This window comes from Oncorhynchus mykiss, chromosome 9 (genome assembly GCF_013265735.2).
Source record: "Oncorhynchus mykiss isolate Arlee chromosome 9, USDA_OmykA_1.1, whole genome shotgun sequence".
NCBI classification, from domain to species: Eukaryota; Metazoa; Chordata; class Actinopteri; order Salmoniformes; family Salmonidae; genus Oncorhynchus; species Oncorhynchus mykiss.
In genome coordinates, this window is record NC_048573.1 from 30,582,886 (window position 1) to 30,598,604 (window position 15,719).

Genomic DNA, 15,719 nt, shown 5'->3' on the forward strand with positions numbered 1-15,719 from the left:
TAATAGTTTGCAAGCCCTGCCACATCCGACGAGCATGGGAGCCGGGTTAGTACGATTCAATCTTAGTCCTCTATTGATACTTTGATTGAATCGTACTACACCGGCTTCGACGCTCATCGGAGAAATGATGCATTGTACCAGATTTAGCCAACAGCTAATATCCGTCTGCAGTCCGGAAGCAGGCGCGAAATATGGCCCGGAAAACATACCTCAATCCAGGGTTGAGAAATGTGTTGTACTCCGAATTGATAATGGGACAATTCTGAGCATTTCTCATCCCTGGATTGAGGTACGCTTTCTGAGCCATATTTCGCGTAGGCTCCGCGTTGTCTTAATATACACCGGGATGCTGTCTGACTCTAGTGCAGCTGTAAACAAGCGGGTCTGTTCTGCTGGTTAGTGAACATATAAACAAGAAAAACATTATATATGAACACACAACATACAAACATCATACATTTATAAAATAAAATGACAAAGTAATAGTAAAAACTAAGGTCAAGACATACAGATAAGTTTCCACACAGAAGTCATGTCATTGCACATAATAATCATCGGACACATTACTATTGGACCTATGCGTTGTAAAAACAAATAGTGGGAAAAAAAAGCTACAAACATGGCTCACAAGGGTCTACAAACCTACCGTTCTTTTAACCACTTTTTCACCTTTTGTGTAAAAGCAATGACACTAGCCACAAATTCGGCGAAAGCTGTTCTACACACTGGAATTCTACAGTTTCCATTCACTGCTCCCCTAGTATGTGACCCTATAGATAGTAAAGTGGTCACTTGAGCAAGTCCATGTAAACATTTTTAAAAATCCGCTTGGTCATGTGAAGTTCTATTTTTTCTTAACTGCTATGACTGATTTTATTATCAAAGCGTGCCAGTGGACTTCTGGTAAGCACTGTATGCTTTAGTGAGAAAGTGTTGGGATCAGATACAACTCCTCTTACCCACCCCCAAAATTAAAAATCCCCCCACCCACCACTTCTCACCTGAATGCATTTATTTTGTGTAAAGGGATTGGGCAAGGGCAACATTTGGGGTTGAGAGTTACCCTTTAAGTTGAAGATACATTTTCAACCAAAGCTTGAGACCCTAAGCCTATATGTATTGTCTATTTTTAGTTGAACTCAGGGTTGAATTTAAAACAATAGCTGTTGATGACTTCTCAAATGCTATATAGGCCTAAATAGTGTAATACATGATATGACTTATTCAACATGGTTACTTTTTATTTTCTCAATTAAACCTACCCTTTGAAATCACTTCAATAGCAACACTGAACAGTGCTTTCAGAAAGTATTCACACCCCTTGACTTTTTCCAGATTTTGTTATATTACAGCCTGCATTTATAATAGTTTAAATTGAGATGTTGTGTCACTGGACTACACAAAATAACCCATAATGTCAAAGTGGAATTATGTTTTAAAATGTTCTTACAAATTAATAAACAATTTAAGCTGAAATGTCTTGAGCCAATAAGTATTTAAACCTTTTGTTATGGCAAACCTAAATAAGTTCTGGAGTAAAAATGTGCAAGTTGCATAATAAGTTGCATGAAATCACTTTGTGTACAAAAATAGTGTTTAACACAATTGTTTTATGACTAGCTCATCTCTGTACCCCACACATACAATTATCTATAAGGTCCCTCAGTCTAGCAGTGCATTTCAAACACAGATTCAACCACAAAGACCGGGGAGGTTTTACATTACCTCGCAAAGAAGGGCACCTATTGGTAGATGGATAAAAAAAAAGACAATGAATATCCCTTTGAGCATGGGGAATTTATTAAATACACTTTGGATGGTGCATCTATACAGCCAGTCACTGCAACAATACAGGCGTCCTTCCTAACTCAGTTGCCGGAGAGGAAGGAAACTGCTCAGGGATTTCACCATGAGGCTAATGGTTACTTTGCAACAGTTACTGAAATTAATGTCTGCAATAGGAGAAAAATGAGGATGGATCAACAACATTACAGTTACTCCACAATACTAACCTAAATGACAGAGTGAAAAAAAGGAAGCCTGTACAGAATGAAAATATTCCAAAACATGCATCCTGTTGGCAACAAAGCACTAAAGTAATACTGCAAAACATGTGGCAAAGCAATTCACTTTTTGTCCTGAATACAAAGTGTTATGTTTGGGGTAAATCCAATACAACACATTACTGAGTACCACTCTCTATATTTCCAATCATAGTGGTGGCTGCATCATGTTATGGGTATTTTTGTAATCCTTGAGGACTGAGGAGTTTTTAAGGATAACAAATAAATTGAATGTAACTAAGCACAGGCAACATCATAAGGGAAAACCTGCTTCAGTCTGCTTTCCACCAGACACTGGGAGATGAAATCACCTTTCAGCAGGAAAATAACCTAAAACACAAGGCCAAATATAAACTGGAGTTGCTTACCAAGACGACAACGAATGTGGACTAGTAACAGTTTTAACATAAATCGTCTTGAAAATCAATGGCAAGACTTGAAAATGACTGTCTACCAATGATCAACAACCAAAGTTTGAAGAGTTTGAAGAATAATTTGCTTATATTGTACAATCCAGGTGTGCAAGCCCTTAGAGACATACAGAGAGACTTACAACTGTAATTGCTGCTAAAGGTGATTCTATCATGTATTGACTAAGGGGAGTGAATACTCGTGTAAATGAGAAATGTTTGTATTTCATTTTCAATTTGCAAAGATGTAAAACAACTGTATTTTGCACTGTATTTAATTATTAAGATATCTCACAATAACCATTTTCATAATGGCACATGTCAGTTGCAAATGTCAAAGCTAAGTTGGGCTTGGTTTAAACCATGGATGGGAAACCAAATGGAAAGCTGTAGATAGATTAACTCTCCTGTTGGAGGTCCTGCCAAGCCAATTGTTGTTGTTTTCTGATAGTGGTTATTATATGGAAGATCTGACATTGCTTCAGAGGTACAAATTCAGTATATTTTATAAAAGGTTTGTCTTTGTTGAAAATTGGTTACCATTGTAAGAATATTTCCAAGATAAATACACAACGCAGAGGATGAAAGGTCAATAGAGTACTAAAGGTCAAGAGGACTAAAAGTCAATAGAGTACTAACGATCAATGGAAATATTGTTTTTTCTGTAATAGGGGATTATTGAACAACGGGTCAGAGACATGGGAGGAATTTCAGTCCGGGACATTGAATCTGAAATAGCATACTTGTTATTTGGCCATTGGCCCAGTTTTATTGCAAGGAATTCTAATTGGTCAACCACAGGCTAGGGCTGGGTTATAAACTACATCCTGTCCCTTTGTTCTGTGGAGAGACTCACGGAAGAGAATCACTGAGGACAGGGGAGAATGAACATCTACCATCTACCTCCCCGCATGATTTGTTCTCTTTGAATAAACATATTTTCCTCCCCTGATTTGCTTTGAGGTCTGTGTTATTAAAGAGTAACATCAACTGATAACACTTGGTGCCGTGAACCGGATGAATTGGTCTTGAACAACAACAAGGAAAAACTCATCAACTGTGTGTTGATCCAGGGAAAAGAAAGAAAGGGCTGAGCGCAACTCACCATGCGATTCAACTATTAATCTCCTGATTGACTGCTAACATATTGCTGGGTGAGTCTAGACCGATATAATTTAAAAGAACCAAATCAGGTTTAAAGTAGTGCATGCAATGAGTGATATGTGTCTGTGATGTATAAGGTTCAAGTCCTTTGTTCTGTTTGTTAAATCTTTATTATAGGGGTTCAGGTCCTCTATTAAAAGGTTAGAGTCCTTTTTGCGAAACCTTCTTGTTGCATAGAAGTGAGTTGCTAGTTGAGTGGTAATTTTTACACGTGTGGGTAATGTAAGCCTTCAACACACTTTTGAAGGGAACATGGGTAACCAGGCCCTACAGAAACAATTTGTGTTCTATAATATAAGAGTTTTGATATATATATATATTGGGGTTAAATAGATATATAAACATAGAGATATATATTATACAACTTTAGAAGTTAATGTAATGCCATTATGTGAGAAACCACTCTGGAAAAGGGCGAGACATGAAAAAAGATGTTAAGTTTCAAAGTAGAGAATTGTAGGCAAGAGATAATAAAGAAATAGTCACTGTTGACAAAGATGGAATATGGAATCTGTCTGATAGACATTCTCTGTATTTTTCCCCAAGCTTTTTGTATAACTCCTTGACAAAGACGGTCTTTAACTGTTTTAGCCGAAGTAAGAAAACAGGATGAGAAATTATTTCTGGAGAATTATGACAGGACATTGCAGAGAGATATAGATCGTTTGAGAGCTCTTGGTGAACAGATAAAAACCTTGAAAGGAGAAATTCAACAATTACAGGCAAGGGTTGTAAAAAAATACTTCAACATGTGAACCCTTTGTTCCCTCAATCTACCCTCAGGCTGAGTTGTGCAAGGATGATCGTGTTTCAAGCATCTGGTCAGCACTGCCTGGCTTTGAGTCAATAGATTCTGACAGCGATGATGAACAATGTCTTAGGCCAACCAGAACACAGGTTGTAAAAGGTAATAAATACAAACCTCCAGTGACAGTAATCACACATAAATCAGCATCTCCAAAACAGTTGGATGAATGAAATATCCACGAGAAGTGGGTTTGAAAACATAGGACCATTTGAAGCGTCATAAGAAACTCTAAAATCTACATCCTTATGATGGGTTATGGTTATTAGCCTTTGTTTTGAACAACTGTGAACATAGTGTACTTGAAGAAGAGGTTTATAGAGCTGTGGGTGGTGAAGAGCAAGATGTGGCCGATGATGGAGAGCCATACATGTTTTTCTTAAGGGTCTGACCAATGCAAGCACCGAAAGTGTTCAAAAACCGAAAGAACCGTTTGTTGAATTTGGAGAAAGGTTTAGAGCAGAAGTGGTTAAACACAGTGGGTTACCCAACATGTAAGATGAAGATGCACTCAATTCCTCCAAAAATGGGGCAATCACACATCAGCTGATGCAATCCATACATGATGATTTGCAAAAAAACTTTTGTTTCCACAACTACGGACTGGGAGAGACAAAACTATGGTGACATCATCGACAGGTTGTCATGACTGGACAGAGACATCATTCAACATAATAAACCAGCTGTCATCAGAGTTGTGCAGGTTCCGAGTGAAACCAACAACATTATTTGTTCAGCAGAAGAGAAACCTAGTGAATGTCATTATTGCAGGATTTCTGGTCACTGGCAATGAGAATGTCGGAAAATAAAACGTGTTCTTATGAGGAATTGCCAGGAGAAGCAGGGTCCTTCTAAGGGAAAATGGAATCAAGACAAAAGCCCCAACAACACAATGCTGATGCAGAAATGTAAGAAGCTCTCTCTGGCTCAGTATCAGAGTTTGCTGGATACTGTGGAGGGAAACTTAATAGACCCCCTCTTACGTCCCATCTCAGCTGGTAAACGTCTGAAATCGGATGGAATATACAGTGGGGCAAAAAAGTATTTAGTCAGCCACCAATTGTGCTAGTTCTCCCACTTAAAAAGATGAGAGAAGCCTGTAATTTTCATCATAGGTACACTTCAACTATGACAGACAAAATTAGAAAAAAAATCCAGAAAATCACATTGTAGGATTTTTAATGAATTTTTGTTGTAGATACGGGTGCTGAAGTCACTGTATTGGCCATATCTTATGCAAAACACACATATCCTCAGTACACGGGCAAGAAGATGAGAGCAACAGGAGTGGGGGGATGGGGGGGGGGTGCAGATATGAAACAGACCAAACGCTTATCAATTTCTATTGGTCCAATGAAGATTGATGCAGGGGTGTGGATAGGCTCATTTGAACAACCTATTTTAGGCCTTGATGTTATTATGCCACTTGACACTACATTGAACATTTCTGAAGGAAAGGTGACGTGGCAAATTAGACAACTGCAGTGATCTACAGTTCAGAATCATGCTATTTGGACTATGAAGAAAAATGAGTGTGAAATATGGATATTTGGATATGGAACCAGTGTGCTTGACAGGTGTTGCCCCACCTTGCACAAAACAATATCCCATTAGCAAAAGTAGTGATTAAAGATCTATGGGACATGAGTATAGTTGAAAAGACACATTCTGCCGACATGCTGTTCATACTCTTTTGACAATGAATTGAGCTGCACAGGTCACAGCTGCTCGTTGAAACAAATGGTCGACGGTGTTGGATGCTCCTAACATCATACAACGTGACACATCATGTAATCCAGCTACTCTGGTGCTTTCTCCAGATACCACATTACTTGAACACGACTGTTGTGAGTTGGTTTTGGATCAGCTCTCTGATGGGTTTATTAAGAGTAATCCGTTGGAAAACGCTGACTTTATCTTATACACAGACTGTTCAAGCATTGTGGAGGGGTGTGTGAGGAAGGCAGGCTGGGCAGTTACTACAATGGACAATGTGATAGTGACAGGGACGTTACTGGCACGAACATCAGCACAGGTGTCGGAATTGGTGGCTTAGACTGAAGCATGCAAGCAGACTGAAGGAAAACGCTAATATCTACACAGACTAAAGGTATGTTTTTGGTGTTACCCATGATTTTGGAAAAATATGGAAAAGCAGAGGATTCATAACATCACTGGGATGGCTCTACTGAATGCTTTGCAGTTACCTGGACAAGTTCCAATTTTGAAAATGAAAGCACATGGAGAAATCATGAACAGAGAAGTAAAATAGGTGTGGGGAATAACTCCCAAGGGGGGGCATGACGTAATACCAGGACATATGTAACAGAGACATTAGGGCCAATATGGGCAGGTCCTTATCAAGTTTTGCTCATAGCGAGGTCAGCAGTCAAAGTCCAGGGAAAATCACGATGGATACATGTCACTTATTGCAAGGTTTTCCATTTTGATGACAAAGTGGTGCCTGGAGAATTAAGAACGTATTAATAAATAAAGAACTTACTTACCAATTGGGGGCCAGTCTCAGGTGAAGAAGCATAGTAAGATGATCAGAACCTGATAAGCTCCTATGTTGTACACCGCAGTCATCATATTAGGGAAATCAATTTCTCTTGAAACCAGGACATGTTACTTTCACTTTTTTGTTTCCTTCGTTACAGGTTATGAGAATCTACCGTCTGAAGCTGAAGCAATATTCCTTGATCCAAGGACTGTACCTGAAACGATACAAGATCACTGGTGAAGTGTTCATTAGATAAGTCCTTATCAGCCAGTGGAACGGAAGAAGAATTCCTCACTACCGGCAGACTATCAGAAAATAATCTCTAATAGTTATCTATATGGGACTGATACCAGTGTGGAAGAGCTGGTCACTTTTAAATGACTTGGTGAATGATTACCTTGCCAATAGGACGATTGAATATTATTGTCTTGTGGACAATTATTTTTTTGTGTGAGTTTCCTCTTAATACAGGATGTGGTAGGAATCGTAAGGGACATCATCATTACACCTGTTAATAACTTATTTTCTATAACTTTGTTTGAAATCTATTTCTTATTGTAACAGCAAGTAAAATACGCCCTTTGTGTTTTGTAGAAATGCAAGGTGTTTAATGTACATTATTTTATGCTTACTGCTAATGTTTTTTATACTGTCTATTCTTTCACGTTTTTTTTTTTCTTTTCTAAAAATACATTTTAGGAATATTTATTTTTAAAATGGTCTAGAGGGAAGTGTAAGAATATTCCCAAGATAAATACACAAAGCAGAGGATGAGAGATCAATAGAGTACTAAAAGTCAAGAGGACTAAAAGTCAAAAGAGTACTAAAGATCAATGGAAATAGTGTTTTGTCTGCAATAGGAGATCAATGATCAATGGGTCAGAGACGTGGGAGGAATTTCAGTCCGGGTCTCATAGCTACAGGGCAAGTTCTCATTGGTCCAAATTGTTTATACATTGAACCTGAACTAGCATACTTGTTATTTGGCCATTGGCCCAGTTTTATTGCAAGGAATTCGAATTGGTCAACCACAGGCTAGGGCTGGGTTATAAACTACATCCTGTCCCTTTGTTCTGTGGAGAGACTCACGGAAAAGAATCACTGAGGACAGGGGAGAATGAACATCTACCATCTACCTCCCCGCATGATTTGTTCTCTTTGAATAAACATATTTTCCTCCCCCTGATTTGCTTTGGTCTGTGTTATTGAATAGTAACATCAACTGCTAACACCATGATGACATAATCCTGTGGGTGAAATTTCACCCTCAAAACAACAGTTAACATTGATAACTTTTAAAAATCCAATGTATTTTCCACATCGATTCCCCATCACTATACGTTGACAAATTACATTGAAAGAATGTTGATTCAACCAGTTTGTGCCCAGTGGATGGTTCTGATCAAAAACGTTCAATTCACGCTTGTACAGAGATTGCAATGGATAGTTTTTTTTTATTTCTCCTGCTTGTGACCAACTTGTAATACAATAGGAAAAATTTGTGAGAAAGTAACATAGCGTGCATATAAACCTTAGTTTAGCTTAGAATCATCACATCTTGTATTTTTATACTAGTTTCTGTGTCAGTCAAAAACAAAAAGTGTGTTGGAAAGGTTTGTGACCATAATAGCATCAGCATTAGCAGCTCAGCTGTTAAAATGAGTGGTTTAGCTAGATATTTTCCCTGTGAGAAACATCACTATAGGTGGCATGATATGATATATGATATAACTACTGTTGTAGTTCTCAGTAGAAAGCTGCCTAGCCCTGTGTATCTCTCACTGAGGGCAGTGGAGGTGATAGCTGTAGGCTGGACAGTATACCCACGAGACCTTAGCGAAGTGAGAGGGCCTCCTCTTCCCTCCTCTCCTTTCTCTCCGAGGTGCTGGGAGTGTGATTGGGGCGAGAGGGTGAGCAAGGCGATCAGACGAGCTCCGACACTCAGGAGCGAGAGGGCCGGGGTATGGGTAGCAGCTCAGGACTAAAACTTTGATGGCTCAATTGTAGGCTAGACTGGGTGGAAGAGCCAATCAGGGCAATTCTTCCAAGCAAAGAGGCATCTCTTTGCTCAGACAAATATGTGATCTCTGGTTTTATCTACCTGAATGCTCAAACATCAAGCGTCACTCTGGGGAGAAAGGAGATATATTACTTTTTTCTTTCTTTCTTTCTTTCTTTCTTTCTTTCTTTCTTTCTTTCTTTCTTTCTTTCTTTCTCTCTTTCTTTCTTTCTTATTTTTTGACATTTTCCATCCATTCTACAGCTGTAGTTACCATTTCGTCATTAAAGTCGGGCATGTTAGCAATCAACAGTGGTTGCCATGACTCCATTCTCTTTGTTCAGTGTATTTTTTGCTGAAATTACTATTTTTTCTATGGTTCACAAATAACATGGACAATACACCAAATGTCTTGTCTAGGTCTGCATGTACTGTAGCTACTACCTTAGCACTGACTTCATATGGATTTGTTATGATCCATGGCAACAAGCGATTTTTTGTATTGACATGCATTTCAGTGGTGAAAAGGGCAAGGGACTCACAAAAACAGAGGAATGGCAGACATGATGTATTTGATACAAGATGCAGATTTTATAAGATTCCTTCTAACCAGACAAGCAATTCATTATGGGGTTCCAACATTCCAATCAACAGAACTATATTGCTCTCATTCTTTCTCCCTCTCTTCTCTCTATCATTTTGTTTATATGTCTATCTCGATTCACACTATACATGTTTCTGCACATATCTTTGATTAGATTCATTGATGCCTTGTTTTATATTGAATTGTAGTCTCATTCAATGCAGTGGGGAATTTCTCATACAGTATATTTTGAAAGTGCCTACAATGCCAAGCACAACCAGTGATTATATTCTATTCTTCCTTTACAGGAGAAAAAGAGCATTAAAAGTAAGCCATGGTTAAAATAACATTTTAAGGGCGGGGCAGCATGCTTTCTAGATCTGCACTTCACCCCCTCTTGCTTGTTTTTTTTTCATACCTCACATCTTTCTCGTCATTGGCAGACCACATCTAACATGGCATCTGTTTACTGTAACCCTGGCACTGGCAGCTTTTAACATCTCGCTTTTAACTTAGAACTGAGCTTGTGAGGTAGATTGTTCTGTCGCATAAGATATATAGTTTCTGTCACTTGTCTGTTCCTTTATTGATCTGTTTTTATGCAGAAAAAATCAGTAAGTAATAATACTAAAAATTAATAGTACCGGTAGCAGTTGTGGCATAATAGTAGCTCTATTGGTGATATTCATTGTACACTAGTTGCAGTGATGGTTTTAGTGCTGTATTCGATGTATACAATGTATCTTTCAGAACAAATAACATGTACTGTAGTTAATCTTATTTTCTTTCATCTGTCTGGTAAATGATTAAGGCCCGTAGTATTAGATGTGATTGACTAGCAGGCTACCTAGATCAGACTGTGACTATCTCTAAATATGAAATGGGCTTATATAGAGCTGGTTATCACGCTCTCTTTAACATACTCACACATGTCTACATACAGTACAGCAGCATACGCCCACATACAGAGCAGATAGCATTACACATCATTAGACAATGGTTTAGGAGCAACACAATTTGCACCCGCCCCACATTTTGAAGCATGACATTATTTCAGCTATGACTCACTGTTTTCGGTTTGAGATGTTGTCGTCGTTCGGTGCAGTGTTCTTTTTTAACTTAGATTTTGTTTGTTTTGTTCATGTGGTGTGTGTTCTGCATGAAAGCAAAAGCAATTGTATCAATTAAATCTAAATACATTTGACAATGATACAATTGAAAGCATAGTGCTTACATTAGTCACCAGTAACCATGGCAACCAAACCTAATTAGATGTAGTTTTCTTGCCATCCAATTTTCAACGTCGAGATGTACAGACTAACGCATCTAATGGCAGAAACATAAACTTTCTGTTAACAAATGTAATGTGTCCCATACCATAACCTAACAAACACTTTTAAGATTTAGCATTTCTATTAATAATATGTCCCACATATGTCCCACTTCGGCGAAACGGAACACTTTCACTAACGACCCTTCTCTCTTCTCCTTCCCTTCAGACACCCGGCCCTTGCCCGACGTAGCCATGACAGGCAAGTGCACTCGGGAATGCGATGAATACGGCCACTCTGACTCCTGCTGGATGCCTGTGCGCATGTCGCCTGAGCGCCGGCCCAAGACAACCACAACCCAACAACCAAAGCTTTCCACCTTCATGACTGGCGGTGGCAGCGGCAGCAGCCCTCCCGAGCAGCAGCAGCAGCATCCTGGCAGCCAGGAAGCCCTGGCCGCCATGTCCAATGGAGACCCCTCCTCCCACGTGATGCTGGGCAATGACCGCAACCGCAACCTGCTCAACAAGAAGACAGCCTCCTCCTCCTCCTCCTACGAGGGCTTTGGCTCGCCCAGTTTTAGCCCACCGGGGGTTGAAGAGAGGGTGGTGGGTCACCCCATTGAGGAGATCCCTCTGGCCCCCACCGGGGAGTACAAGCCCTCACCCTGCGGCACGCTCACTCGCCGTGAGGTCTACCTGTGAGGGGGGCGGGGGAAGTAGCGCCATGGTACATAAACATCAACAATATAGTAGGTTACCACAACGACAACAACTAAAGACACTTTTTACTGTACCAAATGTACCTTGGCTGAGCAGGAAAGGTCCAAGGATAACCCTTCTCCAAGACAACAACAACAACAACATGAAACAATGCTAAAAGCTACGTGGATACAAGCATAATCCCTTTTAGATTTCAGATTCTGACCATATCCTGCAAGAGGAAGAAGAGGGTGGGGCTATTGGTGGGACTCAAAGCGAGACATTGGGTAACTGCTGCTGGCCGGCCAATGGGAACATTACTGCTGCCTGACCAACTCATTTCCATAAAACATGCATGCATTATCTCTCCCTGACCCCACCTCTTAAAGACTGTACTGTACAAAAGAGGATCTTTCTTTATTTTCCGCTCTTTTTCTATAACTGTACTTGTGAACTAGTTTGAGTGTGGCAATGAGATGTGTGACAAAGGACCGATGTCATGCCTTTTGGGGACTTACTGACACTCCCACCCTCATGCAAGCATCATATAGCCTACATACAGTAATGTGTCATATATCACATCACGTGTCATGACACCTTTGTGCTACTCACTCTGGATTCTGGATTCTGCATTTCAACAGTTTATGATTCAATGTTGCTTTCTCATTCAAAAAGAGACCCAAACACAACCAAACAACAATAGACTGCGAAGGCTACTAGCATGGCATCATCGTTAACATTTGGGAAAGACTAAGCTTTAACTTTCTGTCCTGTGGATGAGACTGTGTGTATCGCCTCATTCATAGGAGAATATAATTAAGAAAATGGACTAAATGGAGCCAATGTGGTTGGCAATGTCCAAGCCACAGTAGTCCCTGACCCACAGGGTGAATGAGGAAATGATGTCGAAGTATGCTTATTTACCAGTGTGCATATAATACTCTCTTTGCCTCTTTCATAGACACCTATAGAAGTGAACATTGGACATATACATCGATTCAGACCAATACTTTAAAGCTCACTTTCCCCTTCTCTCTCTCTATCTTTGGATGGCCTGAAAGTTGAAGACAAAAAATACATTGGAGATGCAAGTTTCTATCTAGAACCATGACCAATCTGAACTGGTTGGCGGTCTTTGCTTGAGTTGCGTAATATGTTTGTACGTAGTTGTGCATATATTGATTCCTATTCAGATGAAAGTTTCCCACAGAGACAAGCAGACACAAATTCACACAAATCAAGACACAGCTAACATGTCATGGTAGATTTGAGTTGAGTTAGTTGAGAAAAATGCTGGGGATGTAAAAGCATGCATGATAGGGTAGGTTGAGCTGGTCGAGGAAAGCTATGTTTTGACGTTTTTTCCGTTAACCTTATTTTGTGTTAAGGTGTGTGCTAGAATGAGCAATAAATACCATATTGTACACAACACTGACATGACCACACTCTCTATCACATAATGGTAAGATTAGTACTCTAACAAGGTCCATGTTCAACTACCCAGATGTCACCAGTGGTGGAAGTACATTTCCATACGGCACATCTCAATGAATTACAATCGAAAATACCTATTGATGTACAGTTACAAAGAGGCGTGGGGAAAAAGACACCAGTTTAGCATCTTACAAGTTAGTATGTGAGAGAAACCAAAGCATAGGAAACAACAAACTGGCATGAAGGTACATGGGAGAAACTACAGTACTACTACAAGTTGCTTTAAATACATGCATATGTGTAAGTGTATAGTGAGAGCATAGGTTGAATTGAGCACGGGTGCGACGTGTAGGCAAACGTGTAGGCATGTAGGCAAACTATTTTGGACAACCACATACACACAGAAACACACACAATATGAAGACATTGTGCCTCCTTACCCATCGCTAGTGGTCTTTTTCACTGGTGAGTAGGCACAAGGTCTTGCCACCATAACCGAGCAAAAGAATATCAGATAAATATCAGATGCAATGGGAACCCTTTTGTATGTTAGCTAACCCTTTGGTTCAAAACAGACTGCTTTTTGGCAGTCCACCAATCTGTAAGTACTACTTGTCGTTCAAAGAAGTGTTCCTATGCTTATAAACGGTATACATACGTACTTTTTATTGCATGTTTAAAGGGAATTTACTTACTCAGAAGGAGAAAAACAAATTAATGGAAAATACACAAAAAAAACTTACCCTGTGAACATGGATGTCCATCTTGTTGCTTGCTTTTGTTATACCTAAACTGACATTAGCCATGTAGTATGTATGACTTAGTATATCAGTTTGAGGAGGAAGAAATGTATGTTTATTTAGCATATTTCTTTAACTTTCCATCATATTTCTTTGATTGTTTCTTTCATTCCTGTCAGACAAATTTCCAGACCGTTCCCCATTCCACTGAACAAACCTTACAGTTATAACACACCTTCAGTTCAAGGTTGCTCACCTGTAATGTCTGAACTTACATAGTACAGTAAGACGATTTGCAACTTTGTACTGGCATTGCATTTCCATCCCCCTTTTTCTCTCTCTCTTTTTTTTCTATTTGATATACAGAACCTTGGAAATAATCATCTTTATGTGTTTTATTTTTTTGTCATATTTTCTGTTGACAATTTGTATATTTAGAGTGCTTCTGTAAAAAAGAAAAATGTAAAAAAAAACTAAACTATAGAGTGAATTCAAAATATGCAATTGTGCCTTTTTATACCAATTGGTATGATTCAATGTTGGTTTGGAATAGTACAAAACCAGTTATGCTGACATGCTTTCTAAAAGTAGTGGGGATGGTATTTATGTCAAATATTAAATAACTCCTGAAGATTCTTATACGATAGAGGAAAAATACAATGACTTTCTGGCTTCTCCGGATGTGACCAGTCAAATGTCGGTAAAAGCCTGATACAGTAGATACAGTGTGGTACATTGATACAGAGTGGTCTTGATGTGGTCTTTATGTGGAATGTTCAAGGTATGAATCTCCATTCCTAGCAGTGTGGTTTCACCAAATTACAACTTTTTGTACTGCTTAATATTAGTAATAATGACAATATATTCTAACTATTATTATCCTATGGTGTTCTGCTAATGTACATGTTCAGTGCAACAACCTTATGTGCATGAAACACTCTTTCGGATTAAACACATTGGAGCTGGTAGAAGAAAAACTTTGAGACATTTGACTGTTCAGGATGCGAGGAAGCCTGGAATTGCTAATATGGAGGTTGAAAAAAGTTGCAAGGTAGAGATGCTGACAGAATACACACCTCAGGATGTACAGCAACCCCTAATACACACTCACAAACACACATTTACAACACATACATTACAAAAAAAGTCAACAAAGTATTGGAAACAACAGAGAAGTAGTGTAGTAGGTTCTCGTTGCGTTGTAACATAAAGGAAATTGCATGTCTTTTCGAGAAAGACCGAGAAAGGGATATAGAGGGAGGTAAGTGTTATGAGCTTTTTTGATTAACTCTTTACTCAAACATTCAATATGCTACTTGTGCTTACTACTGAATGTACAATATTATCTGATAGAAAAGAAACAGGGAGAAAATAAATTGTCTTTCCTTGACCTGGTAATCCACAGATGACTGTCAAGGTTGGTTTTTAGAAAAATATTTAAAAAAGTATATTTTTGCTACCTGAGGTGTATGTTTAGTCAGCTCTCTCTTCTATTAGTTGTTCAGCATTCACAGTCTGTGATGAAATTTGTGATATTAACCATAAACTATTTGTCCTGCGACTTGGATGTTGATATGGAAATTGAGGAAACAGTTTATCATTGTTTATTATGATTCACTATGCACGCAGCTTAGCTGAACATGGCAAAATGTATTGAACGCAAGCCCACTTCTATTTATGGAATCTTTTACATAATGTAATTTGCTTTTGTACAGGTTTCTGTAAATAAACTGCTTGTCATTTTCGTCTGTGCAGAAATTAAAATATAACATGGTAAAACTATATGGTATATATTGGTTTGAATTAGTGTGATTTCATTCATATTATTATTAGTAGTAGTAGTAGTATATTTTTTGTTATATACTGTATACATGCTAGTGCACTGCTAGCCCATCAAATATGCATACATAACCTCAAGGGAAAAGTTTAATGTTATAATAGAGTGAAACACTGACCTTTGTATGTGTGTGTCTGAGCGTGTTTTTGTGTGTGTGGGTCTGTTGGTCTGTGTCTGCCAGTGTGTGCCCATCTGTGTGTGTGTGTGTG

The 15,719-nt window shown here is 38.9% G+C and overlaps 1 protein-coding gene across 4 annotated transcripts in view; it reads left to right on the plus strand.

Annotated features, from left to right (window-relative positions):
• LOC110531892 (protocadherin-7) overlaps positions 1 to 15,462 on the plus strand; it is a 223,977-nt gene extending 208,515 nt beyond the window's left edge. For 2 of the 4 annotated variants that reach the window (XM_021615372.2, XM_021615371.2), the window contains exon 4: positions 11,027 to 15,462. In XM_021615372.2, the coding sequence (XP_021471047.1) occupies positions 11,027 to 11,502 (476 nt within the window). In that variant the 3' untranslated portion in view covers positions 11,503 to 15,462. Of the gene's footprint in view, positions 1 to 7,102; positions 8,194 to 9,835; positions 9,855 to 11,026 lie in introns of those variants that run through there. The other 2 variants (XM_021615374.2, XM_021615373.2) reach the window with 2 other exon arrangements.
• The last annotated feature ends 257 nt before the right edge of the window (positions 15,463 to 15,719 follow it).